Source organism: Toxotes jaculatrix, chromosome 3 (genome assembly GCF_017976425.1).
Source record: "Toxotes jaculatrix isolate fToxJac2 chromosome 3, fToxJac2.pri, whole genome shotgun sequence".
NCBI classification, from domain to species: domain Eukaryota; kingdom Metazoa; phylum Chordata; class Actinopteri; family Toxotidae; genus Toxotes; species Toxotes jaculatrix.
This window is the reverse complement of record NC_054396.1, coordinates 25,414,199-25,439,832: the sequence shown is the minus strand read 5'-3', so window position 1 is coordinate 25,439,832 and position 25,634 is coordinate 25,414,199. Positions and strand designations below refer to the sequence as shown.

At 39.4% G+C, this 25,634-nt stretch overlaps 1 protein-coding gene across 1 annotated transcript in view; it reads left to right on the top strand.

Moving 5' to 3' along the window:
• The window catches only part of igsf21a (immunoglobin superfamily, member 21a), a 110,388-nt gene that overhangs the window by 69,215 nt on the left and 15,539 nt on the right, over positions 1–25,634 (top strand). The window contains exons 5-6 of the mRNA XM_041034380.1: positions 12,936–13,051; positions 24,223–24,703. Of these exons, the coding sequence (XP_040890314.1) occupies positions 12,936–13,051; positions 24,223–24,703 (597 nt within the window). The remainder of the gene's footprint in view (positions 1–12,935; positions 13,052–24,222; positions 24,704–25,634) is intronic.

Below are 25,634 nucleotides of genomic sequence, written 5' to 3'. Positions count from 1 at the left end.
CGAAGCTGCAGGTGTAGTGCAGCATGGCACAATTGCTTAACCTGCCTTTAACAAGGGCCACAACACATAAATCAAACAGCAGACCGTGACTTTATAGTTCATCCCCCTTTTTTTGTCCTCATTTTACTTACTACATTTTACTATTTTACTATGTAATACATTCCTGAATTGAATATTACATATAAATGTGCTATTATCATGGATAAACCATGCAGGGACAAAACGGGGCATGCATCAGCTCTTAACAAGGCTTTTATTTTGTAGTTGTCACTTTCATAAATACTTCACACATTTCTTAGGCCGGTCTTTCAGTGTTACAATGCTGGTCGATTCAATGACTGTCATCACCCTTGGAATGTCAATGAAATTTCTAACTAGTTTAGCAATTAAAGGCATCCTTGAAACAAAACCCACCATGTCCTGAAGCAAAAGCCTCAGATTTAATTGAGAACGTTTGCCAATATGCTGAGTATGAAATAACTCAAGTAGAAAATGGGATTTTTGGCTGCAGTATTGTGACAGAATTAGCTGCCATGGGATGTTATGACAAATTCTCTGAACTGCCAGTTCAAAGATTCAATTGTCAAAACAGAAATATGAGAAATATGGATGGGGAACAATTCATCAGTATAGTGAAAGATGTCAAAGATGTGTGCTTTGGTCTAACATCCAGCACCGACTATTGGGTTACTTTATTAGAAGCTTTACAGTACATTGAATTAAGGATCAAAAGTTTTGAAGTTAGAAGCTGAAAACAGGTTTTTTTTTTATGGCACAGAGGGTGGCCAGGATCACCGGGATGTTAGTCATCATTTCCAGTTTGAAAAGAGCTGCTGCACCATGAAAGTTCAATTTATTTTCAAAATGAAAGATGTTTTCATCCATCCTACGTAATTCTAATATTTTCTATGGCCAAAACTGACACCAATGCATTCATGAATATTTGGGAATTGGAGATGTAATATGTCATCATGAAGTAATCAGATGTCATTTCCATTCTAATGGTGGATTTACATTTGTGTCACATGTAGAAAATGCTGAGAGATGCACTGCATGTCTCATCCATTTATTCATTTATTCACTTATTCATTTATTTGCTTATTCATTTATTCATCCATGCAGTTATTCATTAATTAATTCACTAATTATTTAATTATTTCCTTTCATTCATCCATTTAAAAAAAAATTTTCTTTCTCAATTATAAGTTCTTTTTAAAAAGCAAGGTTAAAATGACAGTTTTGATGACTGGAACTAGGGATCGTGTTGAAAATGTTTCCGACAGTCACAGAATGTGAAAGAAAGTGTGAAAGGAATGCAAAAAAGTTTTGTTCTTTTGTGACAGAGAGAGAAGAATTCAGCCAGTTCTATAAACGGGTTATTCATGACAAAATCGCTTTCATAAAACCTTTCCAGAGTGTAATACACCGTACATAAGGTGTGTTTATCTTGAGCTTTTTCATTCGAATCGTCATAGCTCTTTGTGTTTTAGCGCCTCTGAAGCAGACAAACAAACAAAAAGATAAGATAAACAAAACAGTTGTATGACAAGACAGAGCAGAGGAAAGTACTTGGATCAACAGGCTAGACTTAGTCCTTTGAGAAATTAAATCAACTTTGGTTTGTGGATTTCATCCTTGTCTGAGGAGGAGTGTGAATGTCAGTCATAATATTTGCTGTGTCCAGTAAACATTGATGCAGCCACAGTGATGAAGTTTAGAAAATACAGGTGCACCAAGTACAGGGTCTCTTTCAATGGTCATAATAGAACACACGCAGTCCAAACAACAGGGTGAGGTCTTCATTCCTCCAAAACTACATTTCCGTAAAAAAAACAATCTAAAACAAAATTGTTTAAGAGAGATAGGATTGGAATAAAACTGTTTAAAGAATTGCCTAAACTTAAGCTTGTTTTCTAGACCACGATGAAAGACTTTGCTTTGTCCTAACAAAGTAATCATTAATCATTTCTGACTGTCTGAAGCAGTTAAAGCCCCTGTGAGCTATTGTGTAACTATTCCATTCATTCATTTCACTATAACATCACACATTCATTACTAAGGCAGGAACAATCAAAGTTAAATTTCAGTAAAAAAAAAAAAATAATAACATCCTTAGGAGCTATTCATTAAGAGTTTAACATTCAAAAAGCCAATTAATCTGCTTTATTGGAACTGTGTGGGTGTGTTTGAGCAGATTTGATCGACAGCGGTCTGGAAACAACCCCACATCTGTCGGCACTTTTTAGTTCAAATATTGCTAAATATTTATTAGTGCATGGAAATAAGAGACTTCGTCTTTTTGCGACAGAGCCCTGCCAACTTCAAACCAGTGAGAAGAGCACAGATAAAACAGCACATACATAAATCTCTCATGTGAATAACCAAAACTGTTAGGACCCCATCACTCACAATGAGAAGCTAAATGACAGAATATGGTTTTAGGGGCTTTAAGACTTATAGTATAAAACCTCCAAGACATTAATATGATATCTGTGATGTTTTTTATTTAATTAATCGTTCTTCAACTGCATTTTTTTGTGGTAGAGTATTATAAAAGACAAAATGTTGTTTAATGTATGTTTAAACAAAGACACTTTCCGTGTTCTGCTGGTAAGAAATACTTTCAAAGCTTTGCAAAGTCTGATTCTAATCAAGAATAATTCTGCAATTTAGCTGCAGTTTAAACGTCAACCATCAAGGAAGAGGGGAACCTACGCAGTCACATAATTCAGCTTTTACAATACGTGCCCTTTAAATGCGGTTTAGCACTATACAATAGCACTGTAAAGTTATTGTAATTATTACAGCTACCACATGACTACCGCACCACTCGTCTTTATGTTATCCAGTGCTCACTCAATTTAGCACGTGTTACAATTGTGCACAAAAGGTCCGGCCCCCTTAACAGCTTTAATGTTCTGCACACTTTAATGACCACTGTTGAAACAGGCCATCAGCTATATGTTCCCGTTCTTTTCAGAGTGGATTACTCACCGGAAAGAACCCATCAATCAAATACAACACAAGGGACATTATTCACACTTGATGAACCTTTTTTCTTTCTAATGTGTGAAGTTAGACACTTCAGACGTCCCCTTCTGCCCATGTCCCTAAAGGAATTGACTGACACTATGGAGAACACACTGCACTTGGTAGCTTCTTGGCATTTTTTTTTCTTTCAGCCGGGAAGTCATTGTTAACCAACTACTGATCCGGAGCAAAACATTCAGAATTTTAGACTGACAGAGATGAGTGATATTACAGGTCTATAACAGGTCTGAAAACCAGTAACATAAGCGTCAAGATTTTCCATGTAGAATGGGTTGATTATCATGGTTCCACGTCCAGGTGTATTGTTTATTAACATTATATCTTGATATACATTTGTGTAATGTGGTTCATTAAAGTAAGGTTTGCAACCGATAGTGGTTCAGTATTGAGGAACCAAATGATTTGTCTCAGGGTTTTTTTTTTCCAGTTTCTCATGTAAGAACCTGCAACACACACCAAAAAGTTGACAGACTAAATGACTGTGTCACATGTCATCTCCTCATCCCCATTATTCATGTTGTTTCCTGCTGCCAACTACTGAAAAGAGGCAAAAGTGCCATAAATAGTTTTAAAGGATCACTGGTAGACTGTTTCAAAATGGCTCATTAGGGAACAGTGAGGTCAAAATTTGGCAGAGACTAAAACTGTAACGTGAAACAAAACCAGGACAAGTATGAAAGATACAAAACTCTTTCTAGGTGGGATTGCATGGAGTATCACTGTAATGATGTGACAGGAGTTGTTGAATAATAGTGTAAGTTAGTGGGTGATTGGTACAGTGTCGCTCCTGGGCACTTTTTCAGTGAATAGTGCATTTTTGGGCATTATTTATAGCCAAAAACAGTAGGGAACGAGTGCTCAAGCCCAGATGGAGCATGTTTGAGTTTGTTAAGTCTAAGTGTTGGCTGCTACTCCAGGAGAAAAATAAAACACAAAAGTGAGAAAAGCCACAATAGAATGCTGTTTGGCATAACCAAGAAATCTGCAGTTTGATGTACACCCTATCCAAAATCCCTTACAAGGACATGACCACCATGCTTCTCTGTTATGTTTAAATAAAACATTTGGCAGATTCTGCGTGCCGTGAGACAGAATGAGAACATACAAATGCAGCAGCAACTGCCAAATTACTTTCTGAGTTCATTTTAACAATTGTATGGCAGCATTTAACTGAGCAAACACATCATTAATGAAGGTACATTGTCTCAAACACATAGACCAAGTATCAGCTGAGGGAAGAGCTCTTGAGATGTCATGACAGATGGTAAATGGCTGCATTTACAAAGTGCTTAAAAGCGTCTTACAATTTGCCTTTCATTCACCCGTTCATACACACACTCCCCTTATGTCAGAATTTAAATATATTGTCAGGACATCTTGAATTGAACTCAGCATTTAAATTTACCAAAATCCTCATCTCTCAAGATGCAAGCACACACAGGAAACTCTTTTGTTGTGTGAAAACACTGAAGCAGGCATGAGCTTTCTGTAAGTGCATGTGAACGTTTGAGACGAACCGAGAGTTTTGTGCTGATCACCTCCCATTCATTCCTAAATCAGGCTGCCCACTGAGATTTTTACTCTTTAAATCCTCAATTTAGAAACTCGCTGTGAAGTCTCCTCACGGGATTTAAATAGGTGAAATTTTCATGGAGTATGCTTTTTCTATTTGGTAAAAAGTCACCTTGAAAATACAGCTATCACACACGTAACACTTCCCACAAATTTCAGGACAACTGGCTGCAATTCAGTAAAATTAACCTACAACACAATAGTTATATATGTTAATGCCACTTTATGTGATAAGATACCATATTAATGTTATTACCCACCTGTACTGTGAGCTGGATGGGGCAGTGTTATTCTGTGTATTTTTTATTCTGTATTTTTTTGTTACCAAACAAACCTGTTGTTTCCTTCAGTTATTTATATCTCTTAGTAAATCATGAAACCATGTTTCATACCGTGATGGGCAAAATTGATATTATTTATCTGTTTCGCTAACAGCTGGAGCAGTTCTTCTTCTAAAAAAATGTTTATAATCTCGGTAGAGGTTTATAATTTGCGTAAAAATATACTTTAGCCAGTGTCCAGAACAGGTTAAACATGTAATGAAAGCCATTCTGTTGTATTTTTTTTTGACCATCTTAGAAAGAGAAATCCTTGATGCATGGTCATCCATTTGTCTTGGTCATAACTGCCCCATCAACAACCCTTGCATGTCAGCTTTGAAATATGAATTCTCCTCCTTGTCCCTGAATGCTGTGTATACTATATTGACATTTGTGGAGCTTGTGGCCGTCTGGCTGCAGGCATTTGATGTAGATTTTCTCAAAGACTTCTTTGGGGATTGCTCATATGGTCTGGGGCCAGAACTGAGAATTGAATGATGGATACTTCACTACCTCAAGTGACTCTCTTTGGCCTCATATAACTCTACAGCCCAATTTTACCCCTTTGGTCTGTAAATTAGGTGTCATAAAATAAAAAATAAAACATCACAACTAGGCCTCACAGTCACAGTGATCAAGAAATTTGTCTGCAACGCCCAAGACACTGGGGACCTTAAAGGTGCAACCATGTCAATGCCTTGTGAATTACCAAGCTGCCAAAAGGGGGGTGGGTGAAGCTGGAGGGGGCAGGAGGTAAAGGGGCCAAATTGTAACAGATTGCCAACCCTAAACCCCTGCCCTTAAGCAAAAAAAATGGACGTTAGGGATGAGGGTGCCAGTCACAGCATAATTGATGCTGGGCTGGGTACAGGGTAAGTCCCATCTGCCAGTCTGCTATTTGGGAGACAAAAAAAAGAGCTTTCCCTTTTGTCCTGTCTCAACTGAGTCTTCAAACTGTGCTGGCAAAATCCTCTCTTCTGTCCCCCTTGTCCTCATTATAAGCACAAAGCTGTAAGTCCAAGCCTGGTTTACCCTCAGAGAGTGGCAGCCTGGGGGGAGACTGGGGAAAGCCATATACAGCCATGACATATCATATTTCCTATCATATGGGAGCAGAGCAAAAGAAAAAAAGCACAGTTGTGCCTAAGCTCCCAAATTGCTGTCTTTAGTGAAAGATTTCTTATGTGCAATTTTCCTCCTATTTTTCAATGAATGCTACATGAACACGTGAAATGTTTTTTATCTGGCTGGTTCTGAACGGCGGTGTGTATTAGGTATTTGTGGGCGGTGCATATCTTTCAGAGGTAGACCACAATATTATGTCCACTTGAGAGCAGGCCACTCACTAGACAGCTGCCATTGCTCAGTGAAGCATCAATGAAACCATATGTTTCCACAGACAAGAACACTCAAACGTATTCCTCACTCTCTTACGCATGCAGACACATCTGAGCACACAGGCATGTAGTGTATGTGCTCGCTGCATTTTCAACAACATTGGTATGATTAATGGGCTTCGGAACTGGGGAACTTGTTCAATGTGACACAAGCTTTTGTCTCTGTGTGTCATCCCCTTCCTCTTCCTGACAGCCACCAGAGTATCTCCCTCTCTCTCTCTCTCCCCTACCAGCTACTGCTGGCTGGTTGGCCTGGGCGGGAGGATGCGATATGAGCTGACAGCACAGTAATAATCCATGCAAATTAACAGGGTGGGGTGTAAATGCAAATGCTAAAAGCACAATAGAAAAGTGATTAAAAAGCATTCCAGTGTCTTTTATCTCATGGTGCTGCTTGTGCAGGGGCAATACAGGCTTTCTGAAGGCGGAGACTTAGGTATTGGGGACTCTTGCCAGTACTCATTTCAACATGTCTTCTTTTTTTTCTTCTTGAGAAGACTTAACTTTGGTTGTTTTTCAGGCTGCCTTCTGTCTATCCCACTGCCACAATCATAGCCCATCCAACTGTGTGACTTCTCAAAATAAGGGATATAAGCACTTTGGCAGTGTTTCATGTTTCACTCAGCTTAACTCATTCTGGAATGTATGTATGTTTCCCCAGTTCCCGAGAAGTAAGCACATACACATGCATGGGAAAATAAGTGTTTCACATGCTTATGTATGTGAATATGTGTCTTTATACAAATACGAATTTACATATACTTCCCTGTTAGGAACAATCTTAGCCTCTGAACAGAAATAAAGCAGCAGCGGGGCATATGTTGTGCGTATTGCCAAGAGTTGGCAGTGTAAAAATTTGTTTTGATTTTTTGGATGCCAGAGTCGTATCCTCAAGCCTACAAGTAAAGTTGAGATCATAGGACCGGCTCGGTAATGGAGCAATTAACTTCCATTCCAGACTCCACTGGGATGGATATTAGGTGAAAGAGTCAATTAAACTGACATTTTGAATTTCCAGTTGCTTAATTTGCAGTAATGTGGCATGGGCATTTCTGTTTTCCACTCTTCATGCTTAACCTCTTACTTATGCCTTTGTGCTAGGGAGCAATTACAAATCGCATTTAGGAGCAGCTTAGTAACACGCACCCTTGCTCTGAAGTTTCCAGTGTCCTTCTTTAAGTGTTTTTTTTTTGTTTTTTTTTGTACCTTCAACACTGGTACAAGGAATGTACATGAATCGGTCTTGGTGCCATTGGTGGAGAGCCATATGCACAACTGAATGAGCTGTTCATTATATGAAAACACAAAAGGACAAGGACAAGAGGATCTCACGTGTTAGTGCCAGACACATAGGATGAAACAAGCTGAAGTGGTTGGGTGGTGTAATGAGAATGCTTTTCAGCTGGAGTTAAATGGTTCAAGCCAATGGTTCAGCTAGCGTTAGCTTCTGTTCTGCACAAGTGTCTCTGAGCAAGTAACTGTAGCCTATCCTTGGCAGCCCTAAAGATGCTGCTGTGTAGCTCACCCTGACCTCTGACTCTTTTGTGGAGGGTAATTCAAAAGAAAAGCCTCTTTAAGGGTTAATAAAAAAATATATCCTACTACAAGAGGCAGCAGACAGACTCATGCAGCATGTACTACATCACTTTAACACATGGTGTTTTCCAACCTCTCCTCTCCCTCCATCTCTATTCTCTCTTTGGCTTTTGTTCCAGATCTGTGTTGCAGACGCACACTGTGATACTTTATCTGTGGCACTAAGAGGAAGGAAATATTTTTTAGATGTTCTCCAGAGTCCACTTGTGTCTCTTTCTCTCTGCGCCATAATTTCCAGTTCCAACTCTAAAGAACCCCTCCAAATACAGACATGAAATTGGTTTGCATATTGATGACACTGTGGCACCTCAAGGCCCTCTTTCACTGCAGTTTGAAAAATACAACCATGTATCCAGAATACATGGGGATATACAAGCATATGGCTCTCACTGTGTTCATTGTACCTGCTTCAGAGTGGTTAGATCCAAACATGCATTTTAAATTGTGAAAATTAATCAATTTAAAAGACCATCCTTACACATGTTGATGGGAACTAGTGTATGAAAGCTTTATTAAAAGCAAATCTCTGCAGTGGAGCATTCAGAAACAGTGTTCTTTTGTGACTAAATGGCATGCATCCACATAGGATTGCTGGTGACTCAACTACAAGTCATGCATAGAAGCTAATATGCAGTAAACAAAGACAAAAGCAGCAATAGCAGGCAATTGTGAGATGTCTGAAATTGAAAACTTTGTCTAAATGACTGCACTAATGCTGCTTTTGTGATTGCCATTTAAATTGACTTCCAGTTTAATTTTGGGACAAAGATTTGCTGCTGTTTAGGTATGCCAGCCTTCACCTGTAGCTGATTCCGGTCATTTGAAACTGAATCTACGAAGCCATTTATTACATTACTGCAGGACATTGAAACTATATATGTTGTTGTTCTGTCTCTTCTCTGTACCCACGTATTCTATTTAGGTACACAATGAACTGGAGCCTTTCCTAATATGCATAGGTTGACCTTGCATAGGTTTCTGGTCTATCAGGAAGCTACCACAAAACCTAGACATACCCATGCAGACCTACAGGTAATTTAGAGTTTCAAAATAATGTATGTTGAAAGTTCACTTTTGCTACGCACATGGTTCTTTAACTGTAACTGTAACTGATAAACCGTTTGTCGAGAAAGTAATTCTCCAGTGAGTGTGTGAAGATGACACCGAGCAGTGAAAAGCCTTGCACTATCATTTATCTCGGTGAAACCATTTTAAATTCATACTGATTACTCTGGGACCCTTGGACTCACAATAAAAAAGTACAGCTTCATCAAATACTTATCACTGAATTACTGTCAGTGAAAGTAAGCTGACGATGACCTTGGTGCCTTTTCTTTGCTATCCCCCCCCCCCCCCCCCCCCCCCCCCCCCACACACACACCACCTTCCTCCAATATAAATAAACCCCCGGAGATGTAGACTCGAGGCCAGGGTGCTTAGTACAAGGGGATGTTGGGAGTGTTTCTTGTGAGTCCAGCTGTCTCCAGAGGTCTAAATCCCTTAATTATGAGGCCAGGCAAAGCAGTCTCGTGGGAGCATTAAATGTGCTCTTGTTCTGCACATTCACCAATCCCATTTGCAAGTTTTTATTTTTCCTTCTGTTATTTTTTTTCTTTCTTCTTTGGAAGGATAGCAGGGTAATGGTGCTTGAGGACAGAACAAGAAGGAGGTGATAAACCAGAGATGGAGGGAGAGATCATTATTGATGTAACTGGCATAGCAGTAGTACCAGGGACAAAAGGAAGTAAATGCTGCTTTTTATGCAGCGGTGTGTAAGTGCGCTCTGAATACTGGAAAAAGAGGGAATGGCTCATGGGACTACAAAGCTCACATTTTTACACATTTGCAGTGTCCTGCTTTTAATAATATAATGCAATATTGCCAGCAGTTTATGCAGTACATGTTTGGCAGCGCAAGGTAAAGGTCTTTCAGGATTTTCTTCTTTGTGTTATAGTCATCTGAAAACCTAAAAAGTTTCAGGAAGTTACCGCTTGATAAATCTTTGTTCCAATAACCTTTGAAAGAGTACATGAGCCTAAAGATCCTACTCAGCCTAAAAAGGAAGATGTAAAGTGAAAACATATAAATCATCAAAACTGGACATGGGGTGATAGGGAAATAAGAGCTTTTTTTTCTATCTCTCAAGACCCAAACCAGAATAAGTGTTGCCCAAAAGATTTCAATCAATTTGGAAGAAGAAGAGAGAAAAAAAAAAAAAAACCAGTGTGTGGCAATCAAAATGCCAGGGATCCGAGCAGACAGACATTTGCCTGTATACCGTGTAGCTCTGCAGTTTTCATTATGTAAAGGAAAGGGTGAGATGGTGCGGAGAGGATTTGGAATTTTCATATCTGTACTTGAATCTTTTGAGTCTTTAAAGAAACCACCAGAAGAATGTCAAAGATATTGACATTTCTTATTTTTTTCTAAAAGTTTCTTTGCTTTTGATTTTTTTTTCCCTCAAGACTTTCCTGCATATTGTTTAGCAAACTTGACTGTGGTGACTTACTCGCATTTCAATTCATAAGTTTCTCTCTCCCTGTTTTGTATGAGCTCTATATCAGCATCAACATACTAGACAGTAACCTTGTCAAGTGAGAAATTTAATTATTTATGTGCTGTTTTTAAATGATTGGTATGCAGGCCTCAGTAAGTGTTTGCTCTGAGAGGCAGACGCCCCCCATTTAACACACCCAACAGACAGCTTAAAAGAAAGAACTGCAGCACAAAGAACAAGGGAAAAATTTAGCTCAACCTTTAACAAGTGTGCAAAGAGAGAGCTGCAATTAAATGAGGTATGAAAGGCTCAGACTCCATCATCACAGACGACCATCTTCATCCTGCACAGGGTTGTTGTGTTTGCAAATAGTGTCCTGTGCGCTCTCTTGATTTTAATCATGTCAAATATTTCACCAAGGCTTATTCCCATCTTTTGCTTGGACTCCCATGAGGTGGCCGCCCACCCACAGGGCAGAAAACAATAGAGCGTCAGGATCAATATGCAGCTCTCCTGAACTAACTTGACTGGAATGAGGAATTATTTATCTCAGCATTTACAAGGTCATGTTAGCGGTTTTATTCTAACTAAACAAAGCATCTTGTTACTGCAGCTTTGGAGGAGTACTTGTCGGGGGATTATCAATACTTATCAGTCAAGTGGAAACTTGCAATTTGACAGTAATTGTTTTTAATCTAATGAGATTGGATTTCACGAGATTAGCTTTGTCTACATTAAACGTGTGTGGTTTGCTGTGTTAAAATTCTGCAGATCGCCGAAAAAACTCTCGATCTCTTTTGCATTTACAGCTGCTAATATTGTGAAAATGAATCATAATTTTTAACTGCAAAGTGGAGCAGCACTTGAAGCAGTTTGCAGGAGAAAGAATTGACAGCAGTGTTAGGAATATATTTGCTGGACTCCAGCAAGCTTTTACAAAGTAGAGTATAATGCTGTTTTATGGAATAGAGCAATCAATATCGTCTATAAAGTTGGACTGTTTTTTTTTTATCGTCTGATTATATGCTCTGCATATTAGAGCATCTTCACCGTACTAGAGGCACTTCACCACTTGACACTGCTTCTGTGCTGAGTACTTGAGCATGATTGGTCAGGAACAGACACCTCTGACAGCTTATCATATGCCAGGTTGAGACAGGCTTGTCAGTAAGCTAATGGAGTGTTCTAAGGTTAATTTACAACCATATGAATCCCATCAATAAGCAATTAAGAGGTGTGGAAACACAGAGGCACCCAGGCCAGCAGCTAAATCCCCACCAACCCCCACCTGCTTTTAATCAATTAATTGCTGTGGCATGTCTGTTTAAAACCGCTTGATAGATTTACACATAAAAGTGACACATGAAAAAGCCACTGCTGCCTTCATGGCCTCTCTTATTGCCTTATCTATCTTAAAGCATGGCTCGTTTATTCAGAAACTGTAACTTCCTTCTCTCACCTCGCGCAGTCGTTGACAGATTTCACAAACGCTTTTCATTCTGATTAGAGCTGGGGCCAGCTGATGTATTCTTGAAACATTCCACTGCCAAATCTGGAGGGAAATAATATGCCAGACAACTATTCAGTGCCCACGCACAATGGTGCATGAAAAGCCCCATAAAGAGACAACATGTAGACGTAGATACGCAGAATACATGAACAACTCTGCATCTTGAAACCTCGTCAGCTAATGTTGTTGAAAAGTGCCTTTGATACTCAGCAGTCCTCATCAAAATTCAACTGGTCCTTGTGCAGCTGGCCATCATCTGCTGCAGTGTCATCAGTTAGAATTTGCTTGTTGATATTTCCCTGAATCAGCCACAATATGGTCTATGAAGTATATTCACTTTCCTATTTAAGCCACCATACAAGGACTAGAGTGCTGCGTGTTGAACAGCTGATTTTCTGGGGGATGTTGGAGATTTCCATTCATTACCTCCTTCTCCCAGTGCTCCTCTATAATGCTGTGAAGGCTTGCTCACATGTTTTCCCTTTACACTACCATGACATACTTGGTGGGATCCCTAGAGAGATCCAGACAGTGGGTTACTGATATGATATGTATGAGATTTTCTACCACCGGTCTCGTCCGACTCACATGAGCCCTGGGGAGTTTGAACATACAGTCCCAGCCATTCAGTTACCATTTTAAGTGGAGATTCTCTCAGCAGGTTCCTGCTTTTCTTTGAAAGTAGACAGATACGGTGGATAGGATAAAGGAGGCCTGAGAATTTGTTATAGTCAGTTTTATTTTAAACATCTGGGCACAACAACATCTTTCTCCGCTCCCACTTTCTTGCTCTTGCTCTTGCTGTCACTACTGCCCATGCTCCACCTACATGTGTAACACAAAGATGACACTTCACAAAATAACTCCTGGAATGCACTGAGCAAGTGAAAGCGAGTGTTTTCTAACAGTTGAAGAAACTCCGAGGTTCCATTTTGTGTCTATCAAATGTGTTGGGATATTGTTTCTCAAAGCTTTTGTCCTGTCCTCCACAGCACCTCCAAACAACATATCAGTGGTGGCAGAAAATACTCCAGCCCCATTCAGTCGATACCAAGCCCAGAATTTCACTCTCGTCTGCACTGCAAAGGGAGGGAAACCAGCGCCATCGGTGAGTTGCTGTTGAAGACACACCATGCTGCTTGTCCACTAGGGACCTGCCTTTACAGCACACAGATCCCTGTTGTTTACAAAAGGACAGAAACTGCAGTGCCTGATGCTAGAGTGTGTGTTTTTTTTTTTTTAAAGACATCAGCACTCAGACCACAAGGAGTTATAAGTGTTTTTAATATTCCAGTAAAAATACTCTTTAAAAAGGTTTTCAAATGTTGCAAGACAACAGCACAATCCTTCATCTATAGGTATCCTTCATTAAATTACCTTCCGACTCAGACCACACTACACATAAACACGCAGAGAGTCTATTCCTGCAGTCATTTAATGCATAGCCGTCACCAGCAGGGCTGCTACCTTGATTACAGATTGACCTGTGATTGATTACCAGCACTAATTTAGTCATGCAATGTAGTCATTAAAAAAGGTAGATCAGATTTAGGAAACAGACACATTAGTGTTATTGATGGTCACATTCAGGGCGATTAATCTAATCATAGTGACATGATGGTGATGATTGCACACAGAATTATCACTGTACACCCTCATACATGCACATGCAGAAACACACCAATGTCCGCATACATGTAGTCAAGCACATACAAGTGCACACACGCTTCAGAGGCACACATATATGTACTTTTTTGTCAACTTTTTGAAGTAATGGTAAGGTCTTGCTAATATCTGAAGCACGCTCCTGTGCTTGGTGGCATATAAGCTTACAGTCACTGTTTGAGAGCAGTCGCTCGCTGTTTGTTCCCACCGGGTCATTAATCATTGTCCATGGGTATATGGTAATGGAGTCCAGACCCTGAGTACACCTATCTCCTGCAATTATGAGCCCGGTGAGAGGTGAATACAAGGTGAATATGATTTCCGTCTCTCAGGTACTTCCTGGTTGATGGTGTGAGGAGTGAGGTTCTCCCCTGTTGTGATTTCACAGGGAGCCTTAAGCCATTAAAGCTCAGCACTGCCGGATCCTTTTTCCAAGGCTTAATGGAGGAAAAGAGATCTGAAAGGTTTCAGCTGGTCAGTAAGCCCGGGCTGTCTGTGTGTCACTGGCCAAGTCACATCGCTGATAATTAGCTTTGTCAGTGACTCAGCGAGGAAATGATCCAAATCACTGACTTGAGATGAAAACAAAAATTGAAAGCGTGTTTGGCTTCTTCATTCACCACTGTCATTACAGATTCAGAAAAAATGCTTTGGTGTAAGATATACTAAGAGGGTTAGATATTGACTCGCAAGGCACAGAAGCATTTCCCTGCAAAAGGCAGTTTAAGGACATTTTAATCCAGCAGTTTTATCACTCAAGAAGCAATCTGTTTCATAAGCTAAATCACAAATCTGTCCTGCCATAGAAAAAAAAATCCATGCTAAGTAGAAACCTGTAACATTTATTCTTATTCTTTAATTTAAGATCCAAAAAAATGCACAAATGATCCAATATCTTTCAAAGTAGATTATTAGCAGGAGAAAGCATAGTTAAGTAAGGCAGATGTAGCATTGCTTAGGTGAGGGAAATGGTGCAATGAGGAAATAGCAAGTTGAGAAGGCATTGCAAGTATTACACATTTAAGAGTACATGAGATTTTCAGTATAATACATGTTATACTCTGAGTTGTAAGACAAAGCAATATAACCAAGAACCAAGAGAAGAAAGCTGAGTTGTTGTATGCTTCTTTAAGGCCATTAAGCGTGAAATGTTAAGCTGTGACACACAGCTGCAGCACCGGTGAAAGTGGCAGTAATGGAAAAAAGGCATGGAATTAATTAAAAATAATGAGTTCCTTGTATCTGAAATATATTACAGATATTGTGAACTTTTATCACAGTTAATTTTTCAGTTCACTATTGAGATCCCACAGCCTGCAGACAAAAACTTTTGAAAACATTGAAAACAAGTACATTTACTGGACTTTCTGGACAAATCTTAGGGGAAACACTGAATCCTAAATATAACAAGACATTTCTCCTTTATCTTCAGAGTGGCTTTTTTTGTTACTAAAGTGGCTTTTGGAACCAACTGCATTTTATCAGAGAAACAGAGACAACACCGTTACACTTTAACAGCCCTGCACACCCACACAGGTGTTCTCAGTTATTCTTTTTGAAGTTCGGTGGAGCTACACTATGCTGGAAGTTAGCCAAAGTCACCAACTTCATATGTTGTTTCTAAAAAAAAATCATGAAGGTATAAGTTCTTCTACTCTGACAGATGAAACAAAGCTATCAGGAAAGTCAGATGTTAGTCAAGTGCAGTTTGCGCACACCCATACAGTCCTGAGAAGAGGTTTAATCATCCAATATAAGTGAAAACACCTGTGTGTGAGCACCACGAGTGCGAAGGACCTTTAATGTTCCCAGTTCTCGCACAGCATGGAAAGTATTTGCTAAAATTATATTCGTGAGTCATTGTGTGAGCTGGAGAACTATTGGAGGAAATTTACTTTTTCATCATGCACCTTGTGCTTGGATGAAGACCAATTTCAGCGTTGTTTGTTACCCTGATACAATATCCTATAGGCAAACAGACACTGTTTACACTGAAATGATGCAAGATATGAAGTCAAGTCCGCTGATCCAAAGAAAGTAAGAAAGAAAGCACCTCCAACTTGGAAAGTTACACTGAATCTGTGGGGAGTTGATCATGGCTTGTCAAAGTTGCCTTATACTGCCGGACTAAATCAAAACCTGGTAAACAAACTCTGACAGGTTTCTTGGATAGATTTTAGAAGTATAGTCTCACTAGGCTCCCCAGTCTTGCAAACTTCTCTTTAATCTCCTTTGAGATCTTATACCATGGTCCGTAAGCCGGTAGCAGGAAACCTTAATTTGTAAATGACATGGAAAAAAGTTCAGTCCTTTGAGAAGTAGAGCTTGCTTTCCTATTGGTGTTTGGTATATTTTCTCTATGCTTGGTTGTCTAAATTCTTACTGTCATATCACAGCAGGTTAGCTCTGTAGCAAGCTGTATTTAGTAGTTAAATGTTGTCAAACGATTTGTCAAATCTTGGCATACCAAGTAGTAGTTTTTATAAAATAGTAAAAGCAAACATTATAGCTGCCATCAAAGTTAATAACAGGTTGCAGAAAGGACAATTACAAGATAAAAATGACACATTCTTGTGACGTTATTTTCTAATTCTTATGTCGTCGACATATTATTACAGTTGACATGATCCCCATTCAGTTTCAAGAATGAGCACAAATATCACGTTTAAACTGTGACCATTTGTTCTATTTATGCTGTTGTCCATGGTCATGCTGCATAACAAAACCTCATTATTAGGTTTGTAAGTATTTGCTTGAATGTTGCTGCTTTGGCCCAGTTATGCGACTGCGACTTCAAACGGCTCCCTTTCCTTTTTGATGAAACTCATTTAGTCTTTGTCGGTGCCGCTGCCCGGGGCCTTGTTGCAAAATGAGCTGTTGTCAGCTCTATTTTCAATGTCATATCATTTCAAGCCCGGTCTCAATAGTAGCTCACAACTTAAAAAGAAATTGGCCCAGTGTATTGAGCCAGCATTTAACAGCTGCTAAATATGAGCATTCTGTGGTATTTCTCATGCTAAATTATCTTTGTTTCTCGTATATATCCCACCTTAGTTTTTGAAATGAAAAGAATTCATTCCTCAATAGACCGAATATAAAGACTGTCCTGAATTTCTGCCTCGGCTGTGTTTTAAGTCCTACGGCGTGTAATTGTATTTCACATCATCAGCCATTCTTTAAGAAAATGAGAAGTGAGCACAACATTTACGTATCATCGCCTTTTAAGTTGATACGACAAACCTGTTAACAGTTGCTCATTTACACAACCAGCAGTGAAGGAGCAACGCTATCCTTAATTTGGAATCGTCATCATCTGGCACCTGATGAATGTAAGTCACTGCAAACTACCCCTTTAACACAGTCGCCTTGTTTCACATGATCATTTGATGCAATGTTGTTATAAAAATATCCTTTATAGACTCTTTATGGATTAGGTCATATTTATGTCATTTCACTCACATTTTATGTTCCCGGGCATCAAAAAGTTGCTCTATTTCCTGATGCCATACGGCTTTCATGGAAGGTACTGCTTAGAATACAGCTGTCGTTAATAGAAAGAGGAGAGGAAAATAGGTAGGAAAGACAAGAGCTGCTGATTGTGCTGCAAATCAGCCAGAATCCCTTCAAGTAATTAAAACAAAACAGCACGTGAGGCTACACAATGTTTGCTCAGCAAATGTTATTTTTCTCATCAGATTTTCACATCAGTTCATATTTTCTATCTTTACTTATTGTACTCTAATATTTAAAATGATTTAATCCGTTACTTTAACAGATTAAATAATAATAATGATGAACCAACATCAAAAATGGGTGTATATGAGAGAAGGAGAGAAAAATGTGCATGCAAGACTCTCGTAATTACTTTAGTCTCATTTACCTCATCTGTTCCTAAGCTTTATTGACAGAACAAATGGGTCTTGAGACCTCTTACTCTGTACTTTGAGTACACATGCTAACGACTGAACATGCTGCACTCGGATTTTGGCACTGCTGTGATAAATCCATTATGTCATAGATCACTATATCTTTATCTCACTGTATAATTTAATGCATCCTATCCTAAACAGAGACATAAGCTTTGTGTTTGTTTAGATAAATTTGCTTTGGCTCTCCACAAAGAAAAAATATTCCCTGTTGCTATGCAACATCCTTTTGCATCCTTCCAGCATCCAGTTTAATGTCTGACACTTCATACTGGCTTAGCGTAGACATTTGAAAGTGTTGAAGTTCATCCAACACTTCTACTGTTGCATGTGTACTTGCACCAACGTTAAAGGCAGTTTTAGAAGTCTCCTACTGTTCCTCCATGTGGCTCATTATGTTCTTTTTATTGGTTCTTCAAGTGTCACATCAGGATTGAATGAAAAAAAATTAACATGCAAATAGGTGCAGCAAATAATGTTAAACAGTTAGGATTTTTTTTTCCCCAATAGAGGAAGATGTTTAATGGGTTGAAGTATTTGAAGTTTGTTTGGAAATTAATTAAAGCAGTAGCCTGATTCCAGAATCGTCACATCACATCTGTGATTTGGTCAGAGATTCAAATAGATCTGCTGTTGTCCTCATTGGAAACCGTTTCTTTAAAAGATGGTATTATGACAAAAGGGTTCTTATGCATAAAGCAGCAACAAAGCATAGCGTTTCTATGGTTACTTCCTGTCTAATGTAGACAAGACTGCTCTGCACTCTGATTTGAGGTGTAGCGATGGATGATTTTGAGAAACATGCATTTTCCATGGCTCTGTATTCTTTAAACATCCCTCATATTATCTATCCTCTGCAGATGTCACTGAAATAATGTGCCTCATATTTTATCCTGGCATCCTTGCATCATAAAATGTAATGCTACTTTGGTCATATAATGGCCCAGCAGAGTCGTATGGCAATGTATTTTCTATCTTCTCCTATAATTTACTGTAACATACAGTATATTCGCCATATGCACACATCATCTTGCTGTGTGAAGTATATTTGTGTTACATCATTATATAAATTCTGTGTCTTCAAGTTTACGTTTTTTTTTTCAAAAGTCGTTATTTCTCCCCACTATTTGGAGACACCAAACATGCCAAATTCCCCTAGTGCAGCTTTGTGAGAGCTGGATATAATGGACTGCATGTGTTAAAAGTGTCTGGCATTATGTTTCAAGATCTGTCGGCATCTGATGCCACTGAAGCAAGCTGGTGACATGTCAATAATAGCTTCCCAGTGCCACTCATTAGAACATCCTCAGAGTACAAGCAAGCACTGATTGAAAAGAGGAAAGATAATGACAGTTAATAATAAGAAGGAAAGCTGATTAAGTCATGGCCAGGATCCTTCTCTCTGCCTCTCTCCTCATTCTCTCCCCTTTTTTTCCCTTGCTTCTTCTCTTTCATTGAATCATTCTGTCACCATGAAAATTACCGCCTTGTCCTTTTGACACCGCCATGATTAATTGCAGCGGCATAAAGGTTTATATGGACCAGTGCGTGATTGTTACGTTTTGAAAAAGGTTTCGGATTTAAGATGTTGGTGAGGTGGGGGGAGGCTTGGCAGTGTGCAGAGTGCAGGTGCTTTCATCCCTGTCTATTCACAGGAAAAATGCAAAACCCTTCTCATGCCATCCCAGCTTAATTTCACCACTGCCATTGGCATTGTGTATGGGCTACTGCTTAGAATTACATCTCTGTTATTTTTCTGTGCTAATTCGTTTCAGAATGAAGTAAGTGGTTTGTGTCTGGTTTCATTGTCTGCACATATTGGACTATGAAGTATTTGGGGATTTATAACAGAAGCGTGATTGATAATCACTTTATTCCGTGCAGTAACACTGTCTGTAAGAGAACAATACAACAGCGATGCCAAAAACACTCAAAAATCCCCTTTTACATGAGAGCGAGCACTACTTTCCAAGTCCGAGAGCAACAAAATGTATTACCTAACAAGCCAATTTGTTGATTAAAGAAAATATAGCCATTTTGCACCTTCTTCGGCACGAGTGCTGAACTACGTATGTATTTTTTATGATTTCCTGAGAAGGTCTGCTTCAAAATTTCAAAATTTAAATGTATTATTCCAGGCCATCTTAACAGACAAGAAGTGGTCTGATAAGGGTCAATGTTCCGTTTAATTTTACCGTTTAATTTTATTGTACAACATAAAAAAATCTTTTCATTCTATCAACACACAATAGATGGCAACTCATCTACAACACTGCCCGACAAAAGTGTCCATGTCATTTTGTGTAATGCAGCCATTTATTGGACACATGTATCACAGTGAGAGACATCCTCAGTGTTATTTTGGCAGCTTCATAATCACTTGTGGAAAAATTAATCAATGTTTGCTCTCCCATTTGCATAGAATGAAAGAAGTGATGTTTTCTGTTATCTGTGCCTGTCAAACAAAGAAATGGAGGAAATTTTAGCAAATAAGTAGGTAGCTTAAAGGAGAGCAGACCAAGTTTAAAGTGATGACAGATGTCTCCTTAATTGTGCTTAGATTTTAAGCGAAATTGTATTTTGATTCATATTATTTTATTTACAAAGATGCAGGGTCCTGCTGGCTCATTTTGTTTGGGCACACAGCATGCAGTCTCTCTCTTCCTTCTTATTTGGCTGCTGTAAGCTGTCCAGTACAGTCAGAAATGCCACAAAAACAATTTCAAAGCAAATTTTTGCACTTTTAAAAGATGTCAGATCGTGGCCTTGCAGAACTGAATTTCACTCCGGCAGATCTTTTCAAGCCCAAGACACAGTTTGTTAGGCCATAAGTGAATGATGTTCTACAAGCTGGTACTTTTGATATATTAAACAGTAACGTAAAAAAAAAAGAAGTGCTTGTTTTTCCACATTTAACTAATTTATAACAATAGTGATTGTCAGAGCTCTTTTAAAGCAATGCAACACATTGTGCTGAATGGCATTCAACTACATTTCTGGTGCATCAGTCCCAAACACTGCAAAAATATGCAGTGTAGGGGAATCTAAAAATTACAAAGAATGCCTAGACAAAGAGTAAGAGGGGTCACAAATGATAATTGACACTGACTGGAACACAGCTCGGCTCACTCAACTCCCCTAATAGTCTAATTTCTTTATGTGTCTGTTTATATCTGCGTCTGCGGTATTTCCATAGCCATATACTATATGCGATCTGTTCCTAGTAATGAAAGGGGAAATGAAAAAGGAGCAGAACTGCAGCATAATGACACAGAAATAACACTTCACTCTCTCGCCCCGCAGCAACATATCTGTCATCCCATTCATTCATGTCTTTGATGAAACATTCATTGATTCCTTTTCTTATACCTCAAGCAGACAGGTGGCAAAGACAGATATTTAGTCACGGTGGGATCACTATGAATAGGTAACCTGACGCTTGATATTTTGCTGGAGGTAACACTTCAATAAGGGTGTTATTTCTGACTCATCCGCAGCACATGCAACATAGGACTTCATGCATTATGTTAAGTCATGGAGATGTTTAATCAATATTTCCTTTATGCATATAAATTAACTTGTCTGTTAATGTTTATAGAAACAAATCAGTTATCTAGGCTTACAGAATTAATTCCCTATTATACCAACCCATAGCCAACACAGGTGTTTTTGTGTACCCGCACCATTTTGTCCAACAAAAGCTACAGAACAGGTGCATAGATCGCTCTAATCCACACTGTTCTCCCTCCACCTGCTGTGATAATTAATGAGGTGTTTTAATACACAGTGAAAAAGCTTCCTCTCTTTGCAAGTTGTCGGGTAGCGGCAGGAGCTGGTGGCAGACGCAATGGGGTCATTGTGGATCTGAGGTTGATGTTTCTACTTCCCATTGCACTATTGGATTTTAAAGTCTGGCTCTACTGAGCACATGAGGGAAATGCAGATAAAGGGTGATGGGCACTGAATGTTCTCACATGGTAAGTGAGTGAAATGTGTTTATCGGGGGAACTTAATTTGCAAATTAACCTTACATGCTATGCTGGGCAATGATTGTGTTGATTCATACATTTAGAGGAGTGTTAATTCCAAAGGTTGACAAGTAGATACTGTAAATACTGCCACACATGAAGAGCTGTTTCTATGCACAGGATGCAATGTATGTAGATTAATTGTATAATCTTACCAAATGGCAGGTTTCTAAAACAGCACACGTGTGTTAGACTACCTGATACAACCTGTACTTTACCTGAACCTTACCTAACTTGAAATGAACATTTAGGTGGATTGGAGTGTAATCTAATCTTTGCACATCTGTGTGTAGTGAACCTTGGCTACACTTACCCTTTGGAGAAGCTTTTTGTTATAAATTTCCTAACAATATCATGTACGTGTGTGTGCAGTCCACTAATTAAAAACTAAGGTTGTACATGTAGGCGTAGTCATTAGTCATCTTTTAACAGCAGATTGCACCAGTGTGAGAGTTCAGAATTTTTCCAACAAGGGCCATTTATTATCGGACTTGATGGGCTGAATAGCAAAAAGAAAACATCCACCTCAAGTACTCAAATCCAGTTTTCCTCTAATGAAATATCTAATTAAATTTAATGAAAGTCTACTGAGGTAAATAATGACTGCTGTGCATCAGCCTCTACAGTCATATCCCAAAATGGACAAACAAATTTGAAAAGTTTTATAGAAAAACTTTTTTATCCTACTTTTGTACTGAAAGTGTACTGCAGGTAGATGGGGCCACAGAGCAAGGCATGTTCACAGGTAAGAGCACAGGGTTGGCTTGGAGTCATTCATGTTTTTATTCTTTATTTTATTTATTTATGTTTTTCAGTCCGTGATACTGACAACAATCAGTCGAATGCCTGTGAGCAAAGGTACCCAGCCCCATGTGGATGTGTACCAGCCTCCTCTGATGGCAAGCATTAGAAAGTTTTTAGAGTTGGCTGTAAATACTGTGATACAACCCAGCAGGACAACACAGTTTGTAACATAATGATGTTGCATCTGTCCTGGCAAACAAAACTTCAGCAACAAAGCAGCCCACACAGACAGCTCCCATCCATCAGTGAAGTGAAGTTGCTAAAATAAAGGTTAAATTGAATGAAAGCAAGAAATATATCTATTTAAAAGTAAATCTCTCCATTTGTAAATACATGTTCTTCAGTACTTAATATTTAAGTTTGATATATGCCTGTTTGTTTGAATTGAACTTGACAGTTTTGTTGAAGTGTTGAGGAAAGAACACACGTTGTCACTTTAAAGGTGAATAATTTTTCATTCTGTAATCCCTGGACCACAATTGGACAATTGCATTGTGGTCCAGGGATTACAGAATCTATCCCTGCTGTGAATGTAAAAATATCTTTTGGAGATATTCCTCAGGAGCTTGGCTGTATCCTTACTTGTTTATACTCATTATTGCTGTTTACCCACTGGAGGCATCAGCCCTAGAGGTGGCACCATATCAAAGCAAGCTCCAACCACCTCCTCACAAAAAAACCTCACACAATACATTGAAATCCAGTGTTTACAATAATGATTCTTTGATCTTTGGCAAATTGAATTCAAATGACCAAAGGTCCCCAGAAGAGATGTGGATTAAATTTTCTTTTCTTCAACAACAAAGAAGAAGGCATATCTGTTCCCCCCAAAAAATAATAATATCAACACCACAGGCAGTGACTGTACAACCTTATTTCAGTGCTAATATCTGGAGGTTATGTGCTGAAATGGGAGCATGAATTCCCTGTCAGGAGATTAGGCGGCCAGAGATGTTGATAGACTCATGAAATGGTGAAGAAATTCCTCTAATATTCGAGGAAAACCCTTCAAGTGGCAGCACATGCTGCTACAGGACTGACACAGCAGATGAACCACTTATAAAATCTGTTCTTCAAAGCTGTGATAATCAATACTGTTAAATTAACAGTGGAAAAACATATTATAACATGGAAGGTCCTCCTCGTACCGCAGTTCCTCTCGGCTCTACAGAACATTTGTTTTGGTTTTACAATTTTCCATGTTGGTTTACTCTTACTGCTCTCATTAAGCCCATTTGCGCAATAGGCAGCTCTTTTCAGTGAAAAAGCATGGTTAAACCAGATATTAACCTCAAAGGTTGGAGACAGCACGAAAAAGAGAGTCAGTGTTGAACTTAATGGGCCCTATCTTACACCCGTTATAAAACAGCACCAAGCGCAACACAAGTGTCTTTGCTAGTTTCAGACCGACCCAGTTGTCAGGTATGCACGCTGATTGGTTTATTGCATGTTACGTCCAAAAGACTCCCATGATTAACTGAGAGACTAAGTTCAACCCTCTTGAACCATGTGTCTCGCGCTGCGACCTTTTTCTTTTTCCACCGTTACATTAGCAAAAGTGGATTTGAACATGCCCTAAATGCATTTGCTCCATACACTTTAGACTGTGGGGTTAGATTGTTTAAACTGAGCTATATTTTCAGTGTTGTGTTTACAGCTTGCTGTGCTGCCACGTAATGGCCATAAGTTCTATTAAGGCAAATTTAGCTAGTTAGTTAAGTTGTGCTTTGTTTGTTTTCTCTGCTAGAATTCAGTGAAAAATGTAAGTGTAGTAAAATGTGACTTTCCACCTCTTTTTTGTTCTTTTTACCCTCTCTATCTATTTCACTATTTTAATACTCCTTGTTCTTTCTAAGGTGTACTTCAAGCGTGATGGGGAGCTGATAGAGGTGATCTCCTACACTCATCCCTCTGCCATTGATCAGGGAGGCGGCTCAGCAGGGGTGAGAGGAGCCAGGCCGCTCATCAGCAGGGACCTCGATGACACGAAGCTGCAGCGGTCCCTCTCCCTTCTGGACCCCGAGGGGCGGTCGGCCCGTCTGTACACAGAGAGCCCCCAGCGTGTACACACTCAGGGCCAGCAGGCCAACGAGCCCAGCCCTGCGACAGAGGTCATCCCAGAGACAGTGGTGAGCCGTGAGTTCCCCCGCTGGGTGCACAGCACGGACCCTCTCTACTACTTCAGCCACACTCACATCCCCCAGAGCGATGGCTCTGTGGTGGTGCAGGCGCGACTCACCTGGACTCTCAACCCTCAGCTGGATAATGACGCCCTGTTCAGCTGTGAAGTCAAGCACCCAGCACTGTCTATGCCCATGCAGACAGAGGTCACTCTCGGTGAGTTGCATGCACACCAACTCATTGCTTTTGCATATTATTCTTATTCCTCTACCACGCTCTTTCTCATCTGTCTCTGTTCCTCCTCCCACCTCACCCAAAACACTCCACCTAGATGCACATATACCCTTTTCTCATTTATTCTCCCTTTTAATCTCCTGCTGTCTCCTTGTATCCCCTTGCCGCACTTGGAAACCGACTGGGCCCCCTTATGTCTCCCTTGCAAATGTACTCAGAACAACACTGATTTTCATTTGATGCCACTTAATTGTGTTACAGCTGAGCAGATTGCGAGTTTTGTGGCGAATGCAAAACTCCGAGTGACTGACAGGGCAATTCATTGAGCTGTCTGTTGCTAGATTGAGTTAACTCAGTACTGTTATTGAAAAAGTCAACCTGAATTAGAGAAGTCAAATGAGAATTTAGAAACACTGACCAGTGTTATATCATTGGAAAGAAGATCTTAGAGATGCTGCCCTTTTTCAAACTTGAATGAGCACCTCCCTTAAGCTCTTCAGTCTCATGCTTTAGTCTTTTAAAGAAATGGATAGCTTCTAAATTTCATCACTTTATTTCAAGGAGTGGATCACTATGGCAGTGGGGTTGTTTGTTCATCAGCGAATCACCAAAGCCTAGGAAGCAGAGAGACAGACACTGAATTCAGAAAACAGGAGTCATACTTTAAGCGAAAAGTTAGCATTAAGTTTTAATAGTGTGTGATCCAAATGAGACACATACGCTCTCAGATTTTATTTTTTTTTTAATCTAAAAACAAAGATGGCTTCCAGTGCATCCAATTAACACTTCAAAGGCAATAAGTTGGCATGGTCCTCCTGGAGACAAGCCACACAATCCTGACACGATAAACAGAGGCATTATCTTCCATGAGATGCAAGCAATGGTTGCAGGCACAGAGAGACTCTGAATGAGG